Source organism: Molothrus aeneus, chromosome 6, assembly GCF_037042795.1.
Source record: "Molothrus aeneus isolate 106 chromosome 6, BPBGC_Maene_1.0, whole genome shotgun sequence".
NCBI lineage: Eukaryota > Metazoa > Chordata > Aves > Passeriformes > Icteridae > Molothrus > Molothrus aeneus.
In genome coordinates, this window is record NC_089651.1 from 36,375,807 (window position 1) to 36,388,786 (window position 12,980).

Here is a 12,980-nt window from a genome sequence, read left to right on the forward strand (position 1 = left end):
TCATTTTATAAGATAATTAAGCAGACACACTGAGTTAAGCTCCCTCCCCCCCAATACTTAGAATTGTCTGTCTTTTTTATTCTTACCCATCCAGAGAAAATAGAATTAGATCACAAAAAACCCCAACTTTCTATGTACTAAATTTCAAATGAAGCCATTTTTGCTCTAGTTTTTTTTTCAGGGGTGTGTGATCAGGACTTTCTTCTTCCCCCTTGGAGAATTTGTAAAATTGTCATGAAACAAAATGGAAAGCTGAAGGTTTTAAAGGTCAATGTTTAAGAATTTCCCCTGTGAGGTATGGCTTTATCATTATCTTCAAACTTTACTACAGAAGCAGCGACGAATCATCCAATAACAACCAGAAACATTTGTTTCTCTACTAAGCAGTGTAGACTAAGAATAATTTTATGCTGTAGGAGCTCAAGTTTTTATGTCTAGCTTGCTAGCACAGTATGAAACTATTATATTTGCAAAACTGAACCAGCTGCTCTAAAGGCAGAGACTGGATTATATTGGTGTGTCTTTTTTTTGTTCTGTTCCCTTCTATTCTCTCTGAGGAATTGTACAGTAATTTTTGGATTTGGTGTAGCCAGCTGTGAATTTTCGACTTCCAGTAAATTTTGACGGAAAATACAATGCTTTAATTTCCTGTTAATTTCTACCAAAGTACAAGTTGGGTAGATTTGACAGTATTTTCATTGTTTGATGCTGAGTAGATCAGACCCTTACACAGGAAAAATCAGCATACCTTTTCTGAAGTTTTTACCTGTTGAAACTTCTTCCTTTATCCCATCTTAAAAATTTTGAAGAAAAATATCTAGAGAAAGAAAAACATAATCTCAATATAAAAAAGCAGAAAGGTAAGAAGTGTCTAGAAAGGGATGTAAAGTGTTTTCATGAATATCTTATTAAATGAAGAGGAAAAAAAAATCTCCTCTCTTGGTTGAAGTTTCTCATCCTATGAATTTATTTCTTTCACTGAATATTCCTGGACTGGGATTTAGGATTATCTATTTAGGATTGCCTATCCTTTGTTTTAATGTAATTCATCTTGTAATCTGTTTTTAAAAATATCTCTGTGAGAGTCACAATAGATTTTCTGTGTTGTAAGACAATGTTTTCCACATTATTTTTTAGAACTGGTTTTGTCTCCCCCTTTTATTTAAAATGTTTCCTGGGAAACATTTGAGATGGTAAGGAGAGGAGCTATTCTAATGCTGTTTGTGTCCCTGACGCCATGTACATCATTAATTGAACTCTAGTTGACCAGGCCACCTTGATTACACAGAACTGGCTCCGTGGTGGTCAGTCTGCAGAGGGGAGTGGCCCTTCAGACAGGGATAAGTTATGTTTTCGGCTTCCACTCTGTTATGAGCCTTAGGGGGATGAAAGATCCGGATCTATAGTTGTGACAGGGATACCAGGACCTCCGATACCGCTCTTTCTCTAAGCGTGAGAGCGCAGGCGGCGTTTGTTCGTGCCTTTGGCTGCCCAGCCCAGCCAGGCCGGGTCGTTCGTGCCAGGGCTCGGTTACAGCTGACGGCGGGCACTGGCCTCAGCCTCGGAGCCTGTGGGAACGAGCAAGGGCCGCTCAGGGTCCGGCCGGGTCGGTCCCTCCCGAGGCCCCGGCTCGGGGATCCTGGCACGGCTCAGTGTCCGAGCCGGTGCAGCTCCCTCCCGGGCAGGGGAGCCGCGGAGCTGGCTCATCAAGGGCGGCTCCTTCCTTCGCCCCGGCATCAGGCTATTCAAATGAGTCGGATGCAATCCTGGGCACCGCTGTGAAAAAGAAAACCCGGGGGCATTGTTTTGATCACTAATTCAGGGCGAATGAAGTGGGACCTGCATTGCTGAGATTTATTTTTACGTGCGATTTGCGATACAAATAATTTTCTATTTCTCACGCTCTCTAGTAGCTGCAACCGGACCGTCTGTAATTTGTGCCCCGGTATGCGCAGAGGGGTGTCCCTCGGTGGTGCCGGCGCTGGTGTCCCCGCCGTGCTGTCCGGGAGGTGGCGCTGTGGGCCCAGGCACGGCGCGCGGGCGGGCGCGCGGCGCTCCCTCAGCCGGCGGCCCAGCCGCCCGTCCCACCCTGCCCTTCCCGCGGCCCGCGCTCCGCCGCGCTCGGCTGCTACAGATGTGCGCTTGTGAATGGTTTCAATAAAATTTTATAGCCGTCATTTGAAAAATGGTAGGATTATTGTGATTTGTGCAGCCTGGCAGAAGAGAGCCCGGCGGGGCTGGCCGCGGCCGCTGCTCCCCCCGCCGCGGGCTCCACTCGGGCGCAGTGTCCCCCGCCGCGGTCCCAGCGCGCCAGGTGGCACTGGCGCTTCCAGCATTTTTTTCTTTTTTCTTTTTTTCCTTTTTCTTTCTTTTTCCTTTTTCTTTTTTTTTTCCTTTTCCTTTTTTTTTTCCCTTTTTTTTTCGCAGATAAGGTGCCTCATGGTGGCTCTCTTAAGAGACTGTCTCTGTCTTTTTGTCCAGGCCTCCAGACGAGGCCCCCGGCATTCCCAGCTCCGCACTAGGGCCCGCCTGGCCTGGGTGGTGAAGGGGACACACGAGGCTGCTGGAGCTGAATGCTTGCGAGTGTCTGAGCACCAGCGGGAAGTAGCAAATATTGCAACACAGGCAGGTTTTGTAAGAGGACAGAAGTAACTCCTTGGCTAATAGTTGCTTTTTATACTGCTGCAAGCCTTCAGTGTTTCCAAGCAGCCTTTCGAAGGCATACAGACATTGAGTACTGCCGGCAGATGTTATACGTGTCTGTCTGTGTCTGTCTCCGTAAAATACATGACGCATGTACAAGAGAGAGCCTTTTTTTTTTTTCTTTTTGCTTACCATATCACCTTGTCTCTCAAGGACAGCACATTGCTAAAATGCAGGCAGAGATTTATTGGAGGGACAAGAAGGACTTTACTCCTCCTGCACATCTCCTCCTCAGCTCATGTCTCCCACTCCTCTGCCAGTCTGGCATCTCATGCTCTACTGTGAGCTGGAAGAAAGTAAGCAATGGAGCAAGGAGAACATCTTGCCCCTGCCCCTGTCTGTAGATTGACATGGGGGAACATAGCTCCTGTGGTATGATAGCCTGCTGTTGGGAGACAGCAGATGTAGTTGCCTTCATTACTTGCCCCAGAATAAAGGCATGTTGTCTCAGTCACCACAGCCACTGGATTGCTTTCCCAGTCTTTTTTCCCTCTTTCTGGAATGGAAAATAGCCTACAATGAAACCTGCACCGTACCAGTTTTCTTCCTTATAATAGTTTGATATACAGTGGATTCCATAAATAGAGACAGCAATAGTTTCCTTGTCCTAAGGTCTTGTGGGGAGTCACATAAAAAAATTCAAGTCCTCAGAGTGCTGAAGTGGGTGCTGTCATGCCTGCAGTATGCACTGCAGCTTTCTGCCAGACTCTAGCTTTGTCTTAGAAGCACTGCTGCTTCACCTGGGAGCCAAGAGTTGGTTGCTGGATCCTGGCTCTTGGCAGTGCTGGACCAAAATGGCTCTTCTACCTTGAATTTTGAAGGAAGTGTGGTTCTGCTTGGTGTCAGTTATTACCATTGCCCCTTTAAATAACATAGCTATGCACCTACTGCTCAGACTCCTTATTCTGTCTTGTTTAGAATTCCAGTTTCATGTGCAACTTTGGAGAAGAGGTTTTGGGCTCCTGAGACACTCAAGAAATGTTTGAAAGTACTATGCTTAGTTTGCTTTTAGCCATCAGAATGGACTAATTATTAGCAGAAATCATTTACTAGAGTAGGGAGACTGAGGTACTGAGTGTATATACTGAGTTGTTACCTCAGTATTTCCAGTTGTAACTGGAAATTAAAATTCCCACTATGCTGGAAATTCATAGCTAATGACTAATAATATAACCAGTATTAGACCTAACTTATTCTAGTCTTACAACGCTTGTAATAGATGCACATTCCTCTTCAGAGTTAATTTTCAGGGTGCTTATAAACATCACGGTCAGTTTATTCCATTTACTCTCTTTCTTTGTGGTGGATAAGACTTCGGTAAAATTATCTGTACTCAGTATGTGCTGATAGAATCATCCAATCATGTAAATTCAGGGGCACTATTTTTAATCAGACAATATAATTGGTACTAATCTTGAAATAAATGGTGCTCCTGAGAAGCAGGAGCTCCTGTCTTCTCTGGAGCACCATCTGTGTGGCTCAAATGCAATCAGCAATATTTATATTAAATGCTATATATTCTGCCTCATCTGCTGTTTGGTTTCCTCTCTCTGAGTCTCATGCTATGAAACAAAACAGGAATCGCAACACCCAACTTCTGACAAGTAATTTCTTCCCTCGATCTGCTGTGTATACCTTGTTAATACGGCTTTGTTCAGTCCTTTTGTCAACATTCAGTGCTCATAGTAACCCAGTCTGCTCAGTGCAAGCTCTTAAGCTCAATTTTCATTATAATTTCTATGAAGCTTTTCATATATCTCCCTCATATTCTCTAAAACTTTACTGTTTTGTCTATTTCATCTTAGTCATATGGATCCCACATTGTCTTGTCCCAAAATCTCACATTGGATTATTCCCAGAAACACTGTTCTGCTACTCAGTTACCAAAAGACTACTCTCTAATAGTTTTGTTTGTTTGTTTTAGGTTGTAAGAGGTAAAATTTTACTCTTTTGGCTAAAAAATATAATAAAATTGAGCATACATTTTTCACATTGCCATTTTACTAACCAATGCTTTACTTGTTCTTTATTTTTTCTTACATGGAAAGGGGTTTGTAAGCAAGCTGGATGAATTCATTCACTGGTTAAATGAAGCCATGGAAACAACAGAGAACTGGACTCCTCCTAAAGCAGAGACAGACAGCCTGAAACTATACCTGGAGACACACTTGGTAGGACAAGATTATACTGTGATTGCTGTCTGTAATTGAAGTGTTCTGCTGTGCTTTTTATTTGATTATTATTTTTTAATTACTAGTGTGCGTCTATATTTTAACGTAAGATTTGCAGCATTGCAGTTTATTTTAATGAAAATGCCAACAAATTATTTTAATGAAGATACCAACGAATTATTTTCTGTTCTTGAAAAATGTACTGATAGCTTTGTAAAAATTTAACTACTCTAGCTGGTAAAAAGAAAAAAAAAGTACAGAAAATTAAGCTAAGACGCTTCCTCTCTTTCTGCCAAAATCTTAGGTTCTTACCAGTATGAAATGGAGGAAAATGTGGTGATAGCACTACTCTGAGCCAATGACCTAGGCACCCCAGTTATATGAAACAGTGCATTAGCTGAGCCCACATGAGATCATAAACCCCCAAAGCTCAGCCTCATTTCCAGTCTCTGATAATATTATGGTAGAAAATTATTTGACAGTCCCAGGAAGTCACGTGATGCGTTACAGGAAAAAATGTCATCTTAATCCCTACCGTAATGCTGGAGTGACCATTATTAAATTAATCAAGTATACATCAACTACATATACTGTTAAAACCAAACTGAAAACTGTCTTTGGGGTTTCAGCTATGCAGAAAGGTCTCCTGTCTGTTGCTCTTAAACATTTCTGTTGTAGTAGCGCCTATTGGCAGTCACTGGATTAAGTGCCCATCATAGTAGTCTATCAAATCTGGTATGAAGACACTTCATTTTTCCTTATGTTGCAGATTTTGTTTTTTGTGGCAGAGTTCAGATTTTTGCCTTGCCTTCTGCACACACTCAGTTCCATGATTCCCATTGTGTTTACAGGTGCTCTGAAGGCACAGAGCACATCGTGAAATGAAATCTCAGAAAAGGCATTGGTCACTTCAATTTGTTTTCTTTGTACTCTGCAACATGAAACTTCTGATGAGAAGCTTTTATGAGTAGAATCACAATTTCCACTCTTGCCTGGATAAAAAGAAACATATTCCAGGTAACAGGGCAATCACCGGGCTGAGTAACTCTCTCAGTCAGTTTCTTTTCCCCTTTCTTCCATGAGGAGGAGCACAGTAGCTCATTTGCAGACAAATTACTTCCAACTTTGCCATGTGGTTCTTGGGGAGGTGAGGCCAAACCCATCTATATCAGAATTGGAATGTGGAATAGTAGTTCAGAGGCATCTCCATCATTGCTAGAGGTAGTCCAGAAAAATGAGTATGTGGGCACTTGTAATTTCCCATCAGCAGTTAGGCTCCCAGCTGCCCTCTGTGTATCTGGGCTAAGTAAATCCTTATATGCTTTCAGGATCATTATGCTATGAAGCAAGGTGGGGTTTTTTTACTTCATTGCTGAAGTAAAATATCTAAAGAATGGTTCAGTTTCTATTTTATATTTGATAATATTATAATTATAATATTATAATTTTATGGCATCTATATCCAGTGAAAAACTCACTGCATAACCTGAATAACCATAACTGAGTTTTGTTTCTTGGATTTCAGAAAATGTATGCTATTATACTAGTTTCTACACAGCAGAAAATACAGAGCATTTTGTAGTGTGGAAGATAGTTATTTGTATTAACTAGATTGTCAGCTTTTCAGTGGCTTTCATCTGTCAGACATCCTAATCTGTGTTTAAACAGAAGTATATGAACTTCAATTTGTGTTAAGCTCACTGTTGAAATTTCCCTTAGTTGAGCATTGCAAGGCCATGGTGATTGTGGCTTGTATGAGGGACTTATACTTCTCATTTTCTTCTTTTGCCAGTCAGGTTATCCATGTCAGACTCACCTAAGATATGCTGAAGTAAAGGATTTGGAACTTTACATGATTAGGTTCCAGACTTACAGGTTTATAATACAGACACTGGTAGTAAACTAGATGGGAAAACAAAGAAAATGTCTTGGTTGTTTCCTATGTAGTGCATCTACACCAGCATATCTCATAACTGTTTCCTCACTGGTGCAGGTATTCTCATCATAGAATGGGTGAAAACTTGATGTAGTTGATTTTATTGGTAGGGACATATCCTTAGCCTTTGGCACAAGTTATCAATTCCGGGAAGTGTGATACTATTTCTTTGAAATACATTTGTTGTGATGACAAAATTCGTGCCATAAAGGGGGAATATTTTGCATTTATGAATGAAATATCTTCTGTCAAAATTTAAGAAAAGAAAATAACAGGAGCAAGAAAACACAAAAAATGCACTTGTTCCCTTTGTCATTGGCTGGGAAAAGTTCTGCAGAGGTGACGAGGAGAAGGTTGAGAATATCTTCCAAATTTTCCAGTATGTAAAATTGTAGGCTGTCACTTTAGGATTTTAATGTAAACTGTTGAAAAAGGTTTGAATTTTAAAATCTCTCCCCACTCAGCCTTGCTTTTCTTCATCTTTGACATTTCAAGAAATGGTGTGGCACAGACACATAAATAGAGTGTGTTTAAAAAAAAAGGCATCACAAATAACCTACAGCATCAACTTATGAAAATCTTTGCATGAAGTAATACTTATGTGAGGAGTCAAATCTCTTGAACAGGATGGCAATTCAAGTCTCATAGCACGACATCAGCTTAAATTGGTACAATTCCCCAAACAATTATTCTTGTTAATTCTTGTACCTGGTCTGGCAATACTGTCCACAAGGATGTTAATCAACACTTTGAAGCACATGAATGGTGTTTGTCTATGGCTCTTGGCTCAGCAAGAGCTGCCTGCAGAGGCATCTCTGTGAGTGTCTGGAGGTCCTGCCTGGACAGCTTCTGAAACAGTGATGCACACTGTGATGAAGGTGGAAGGCAGCCTCTCTTCAATTTGGTCTGTTTTTTCCAATTATCTCATCTGCACAGAGACTAGCTGGGGAGTGCCTGGGCCACCAAGGGAATTCACAACTAAATGCACTGTGTGTGCATACAGGCACAGGCCTGATATCCAAATACACCACAATTATAACTAGTAACTGTAAGACCAATTGGAATTTCATTCTTAATATCACAGTTACAACTTACACTCCATAGATTTTCCCACGATGAGAAACCATTCATTTTGCCAAGGAGTATGATTTTTTTCTACAAACTGAAAGGTATTCTACATCTTGAATGTGTGCTGTAATAGACAATCTTCAGCTTAGAGACCAGCTTTCTTGCAAATTTTAAAACCTAGCTCCCTGATGTTGTGCAGAACAAAAGTTGCTTTATGCTTCATTTTAGATAACACCAAAGCACAAATCTAGAAACTGAAATGCTCTCAGAGATCCCTGAAATAGTGACTGAAATTATTCTTTCAATTTTACAGGTCTTCTCAACTCAGTAATGTTGGTTAAACTGATTTGGGAGCTGTGTGCTTCCCATTCATATGGAAGGGCTGACGTGGAGCAGCCACCCCTTGAACATCTGGCACTCTGCAGGCAGCCATCCAAGCCAGCAGATGTTGAAAACACTAATATGTTTTCATAAAACAGGCGTGTTTTTCAGTAGAAATCTACTTTTCCACAAAGGTCTCAGTCAGTCCTACTAGAGAGAAAATGAAGCAGGTTTTAATTTTTTTGAACAATTAGGTTAAAATCAGTTCCTAATGAAAGCTTCGTTTGCCTTACCAAAAGGAAGTTCTGAAAATGGTTCCTGATTCACTTCATCTTTTGTATTTCTCCTTTTCTGTTATGCTGATTCTTGCCCATTGGCACCCCGATCAAAATCAGCTGCTAGCACACTCTGTGCTTAGACTTGGTGGTATGCAAATCAGTTTTCATTAAAAACAGTGTCCTGAAGGCAGCTTATGAGTTAAAAGCATCTGTCTAGGTGGTACTGCTGTGCTTGTGAAACCAAGCTGACTTTCTAACCAGCCTGACAAATAAGAATACACCATGTATCTCTTGACCATTTTAGTTGGCTAAAAAAGACATTTAACTTTATCCATGGCCTGATAAGATACATTATTTTAGCACAGTAAAGAAGTAAGCTAGCTGCTGCAAAGAACCGAAGAACCACTGAGGAAAAGGTTTACACAAAAGGTACTATAGTAGTACAAAAGGTACTATATATATTTGTTGAGGCCTGGAACTTTCATAGTTTTAACTTTTTCCTTTGCTGTTAACACAGTACTTTGTGTTTTTGTTGCTGCACAACTCCTACTTTTGCACTGTAGTGTGGTGTGCTCTTAGGTCATTGTACTAAGCCATTTCTGTATCTGGAGGCATACTTAGGGCTAGGGAACACAAGATATTTAAATGGGATCCTGCAAATGAAAAATATAGTATCTTACACTTATTTAGGTGCAACTTTTAAAATACTTCTTGCATTATTAGTAGATGTTGGCAAACAATATCTTTTCAGTAGAGATAAAACTAATTAAGGTAAAGTCTTCTTAGAAATTTGGAATTCGTAGTCAGGCATTTTTCTCCATTTTTGTCCAGTAAGACTGTTCTTGCTTCTTGGATTTTTTAGGCAACATATATTCTGTTTAGTTGAAACTAGAATAACAAATATTGTTCTGTAAAAACCACAGGTGGTGAGGATTGCATGTAGTTATTGCAGTACAAAGTGTGGTTTGGGTATAACTGATAATATCCATGAATAGTAATTCCTTAATTTTCTTTTCAGATCCCTGTCAGTAATATTTACTCCGATTTAGTCACAAGCTTTGTGCCACCCTAAAATCCCTTTTAGCCCAGAATCAGTTCATTATATTAACCTTCTTAGTCACCATATTTACTTTATTTGTTAGAGTCTTAAAAATATCATAGTGCAAGCATCATTAGTATTTCAAAGCAAATTAGACAAGTTGATTCACACTAGCGTTTCCTTTCCTTCTGTACATAGAGTTAAGATATCTCCATTCAGAACCAAATTCTTCTTAAGATACAGGGGGCTTGAGTTTTATTATCCAAAGAGAAATGAAATAAGTATTTTTCTGTCTCTGTTATAAATGTTTCTGGCCACATCATAGCTCAGCAATTTCTGAGCTGAAAATAGCAAATGCCTTCATACAGCAAATAGATTGTATTTTCACATTTAAGAAATTGTGTTGGTGAAGTAATGATGCCTCAGTGATATTTCATGATACCTGATTGTCTGTTTGTAACAAGACTGCTATGTCTGAAAAAAAAGATCATTTTCATCTCTCTGGAAAATCTCATTTTCTGAAAAATATCAGTTTAGAGAAGTATTAAATATCTATTCTTATTGAAAATAAGGTTAAATACACATGCCTTGGGCTAATCTACCAACTGTCTTTGTAGTAGCAGTGGTAATGGTAATTTTATTAAAGGTATTAAAGCTTCTGAAATGACTAAGTTATGTATTGTACTTTTGCTATATGGGAATTTCCAATGTGCATGGCAGCTAATTTAGATAATTTCCTCAAAATATAGAACACTTTCTTCAGGATGATGGCACTAAAGAGTGAGCACCATGAGTGGCCTAATATTTTGTTTCTCTAAGGATTTGGATTTGTTTAGCCTATTGTTTGTTTGAATTTTTAAATTTTATAATGTTTTTTATCTTGAAAGGCATTCTGAGTGTGCATGGATTCTTGAATGAGTGTCCTTTTCCATTGGAAGCAGTCCTTAGAACATACTAATAAGAGATGTAGACTAAACTCAGCAGATTTCACAGGCTAATAAAATGATTTAATAGGAAGTAAGACAGCAAACTTAAACAGAATACAAGTATATTGTCAGTTTTGACTATTATTCAGCTTTCAAAATCTGTAAACCAAATAACCTCTATGTAAACTTCTGTGTTTCTTGAGTTAAAGTGTAGAAAATATTGCTGTCGTTCCAATACATTTGGCTCTATCTGTATTATAGTGTGAACCCAGAGAATGTAAATTGCAGACTGTGGGAAAAATAGAGGTTTTGGAACTGTTTGGACTGTTCTTCAAATTTAAAAAACATTTTTGGTGACTAAGGAAGAGTAAAAGCAAGCATATAAGAAAGAAAATCCAGGTATATTGCCCTTCTAATAACAGCACTGCTGTCCTGACCAATACAAAAATACTGCCTTTGATCTAAAGATGAGTCCCATAAGGTCATGCAATGAAAAAAAGCTGACACAAATCTTTTCTTTGTAAAGGAGAAAGAGTGGGCTGTGGTCATGGTCCTAGGAGCACAGAAGTAGATCTATATGATTTGGGTCAGCTATTACCATATATGTTTTTAATGAAGGAAGAGAATGTCTATTTACTGTCTTCCTGTACACATAGTCCTACTCCAGAGGTTTGTTTTGTGCAAGCTTGGAGTATAAGAAATAGTTTCTTTGTAATTTTCCTAAAGACTTCATACTCTTAAGAGTACTACTTTTTTCCTATGCTGTCTTTCAAATTTGTAGATACTTACCCTCGTGTAGGTATTTTATACAGCTGCAAATTAAAAGAATTTTGCATTTACTTTTGTTTTTGATTGGTTTGAACCTTCCCAGGACAGTCTTTGCTGCTCCCCCAGTTTAACAGTGTCACATAGGAAGGAGATAGGGCCCCATAATAAAATGTATGTCTGCTGGGCCTGCCTGTCACATATTGGTTGTTAACTACCTTCACGGAGAACTGTACCAGCTTTTCTAGTTCTGAGAGCTACAGTCATCTCTGGACAGAGGAGGCAATAAACCAGAGGCAGAGCATATTAGGGTGTCATCCCAGAATAGCTTTGCTTCTTCTACTGAAGGAAAAAGGAAATTGTAAAGTTCAAAATCTGAGCTTTCACTTGTGAGGATTTTGAAGTCTTCTATTCTCCATATATGAAACTATAGTGTGTATGATCTGTGCCTCAAAAACAAATTGCTCTCTTGTTTTGGTTTTCTTAATGCGTGATGTTTGAGGTTTAAAAAGTTAGAATTCAGACTTTGGGAGATTTTAAAATTCATTTGCACTTGTAGCTAAATCTGAGCAAGGCAGGATAACATTTGCAGTGTTGCAAATGTTCACTTCCTCTCAATTCTTACTACCCAAAACTGTAAAACTTTTAGGTCCTGAGGTATCCCAAAAAGGAGATACTGTAAGTCTGAGTGGTGAAAGGGATTCCACTGGGTCTGTTGTGTGTTTGGCCTGCAGAAGACATTATTTGCATATAGGGGATTCAGAGACTATAATAATACAATGAAATCAAATCACCATTATAAAATATTAGGCACTAACCTAATAAGAAAATTTTAGTGAAAAGTATTTCACATAAATTGTGACTTAGAAGCTTTGGAGCTTCGTGTATGACAACCTGGTCATGCTCTTTACACAAATTTATCAAAGTAACTTTTGAAACACCTTTAAAAATTATTTGAAATTAATATTTATTTTACTAATAAACTGCATCATGCTTGTGTAGGAACTCTGTTAATTGTAATTTTTTTGTCTATTAAAATGCATGCTATTGCCTGAAATTTTAGTATTGTTATGCTGGTATTATCAATATAGATGTAGTCAGTAATTTGTTTTTGGGAATGAAATTAAATTTATTTTTATAAAATTTGGAGATTGTAAATCATTAAAAAATACAATGCCAGCATCTCAAAGGACAAACAGGCAGACTTTCAGCAACATTTTAATAGCTGCCAAGAGGTATTGACCACTCCCATGGTTCTGTGCTATGTTACTCAGAAGCATAATATCATTCACATTTTAAGTACTCAAAGTAGCAGAATTGTTGTCTGTCTTTTGGTGTTTGCAATGCCAAAGCATTCAGGAGATATACAGAAAATCCAGGAAATGAATACAGGTTTTGATTGGTAAATATTTTTATTTGCATCTCCTATGATACTTTTTTTCTCTTTCTTAATACTACAAATGAATAGGGTTAATAATCTGACAATTTATTAGCTGCATTTTGCTAAGATGGAATTTTAGTTCACCTTCAAATTGCATGAAAACTTTTGTCTGTACATGTATAAAACAAATTTCATCTCCTTCATATTCCCCTGAAACTAAGATCTTTCAAGAACTGTTTTAGAACTATATAGCGTTAATTCCAGAGAGTTCATTTTGGTCTGACAGTAAGTAAATTTAAATAAGATTTAAATATTATACAAGTGTAAGTTATTTTCCCCTTGGTAACTCCATATTTATCAAGGCTGGTATGCCCATGAACTCATCTTTGGTT

General features: G+C 38.7%; 1 protein-coding gene across 1 annotated transcript in view; it reads left to right on the top strand.

Annotated features, from left to right (window-relative positions):
* The window catches only part of AKAP6 (A-kinase anchoring protein 6), a 257,416-nt gene that overhangs the window by 100,080 nt on the left and 144,356 nt on the right, over positions 1-12,980 (top strand). The window contains exon 5 of the mRNA XM_066552840.1: positions 4,752-4,874. Within this exon, the coding sequence (XP_066408937.1) occupies positions 4,752-4,874 (123 nt within the window). The remainder of the gene's footprint in view (positions 1-4,751; positions 4,875-12,980) is intronic.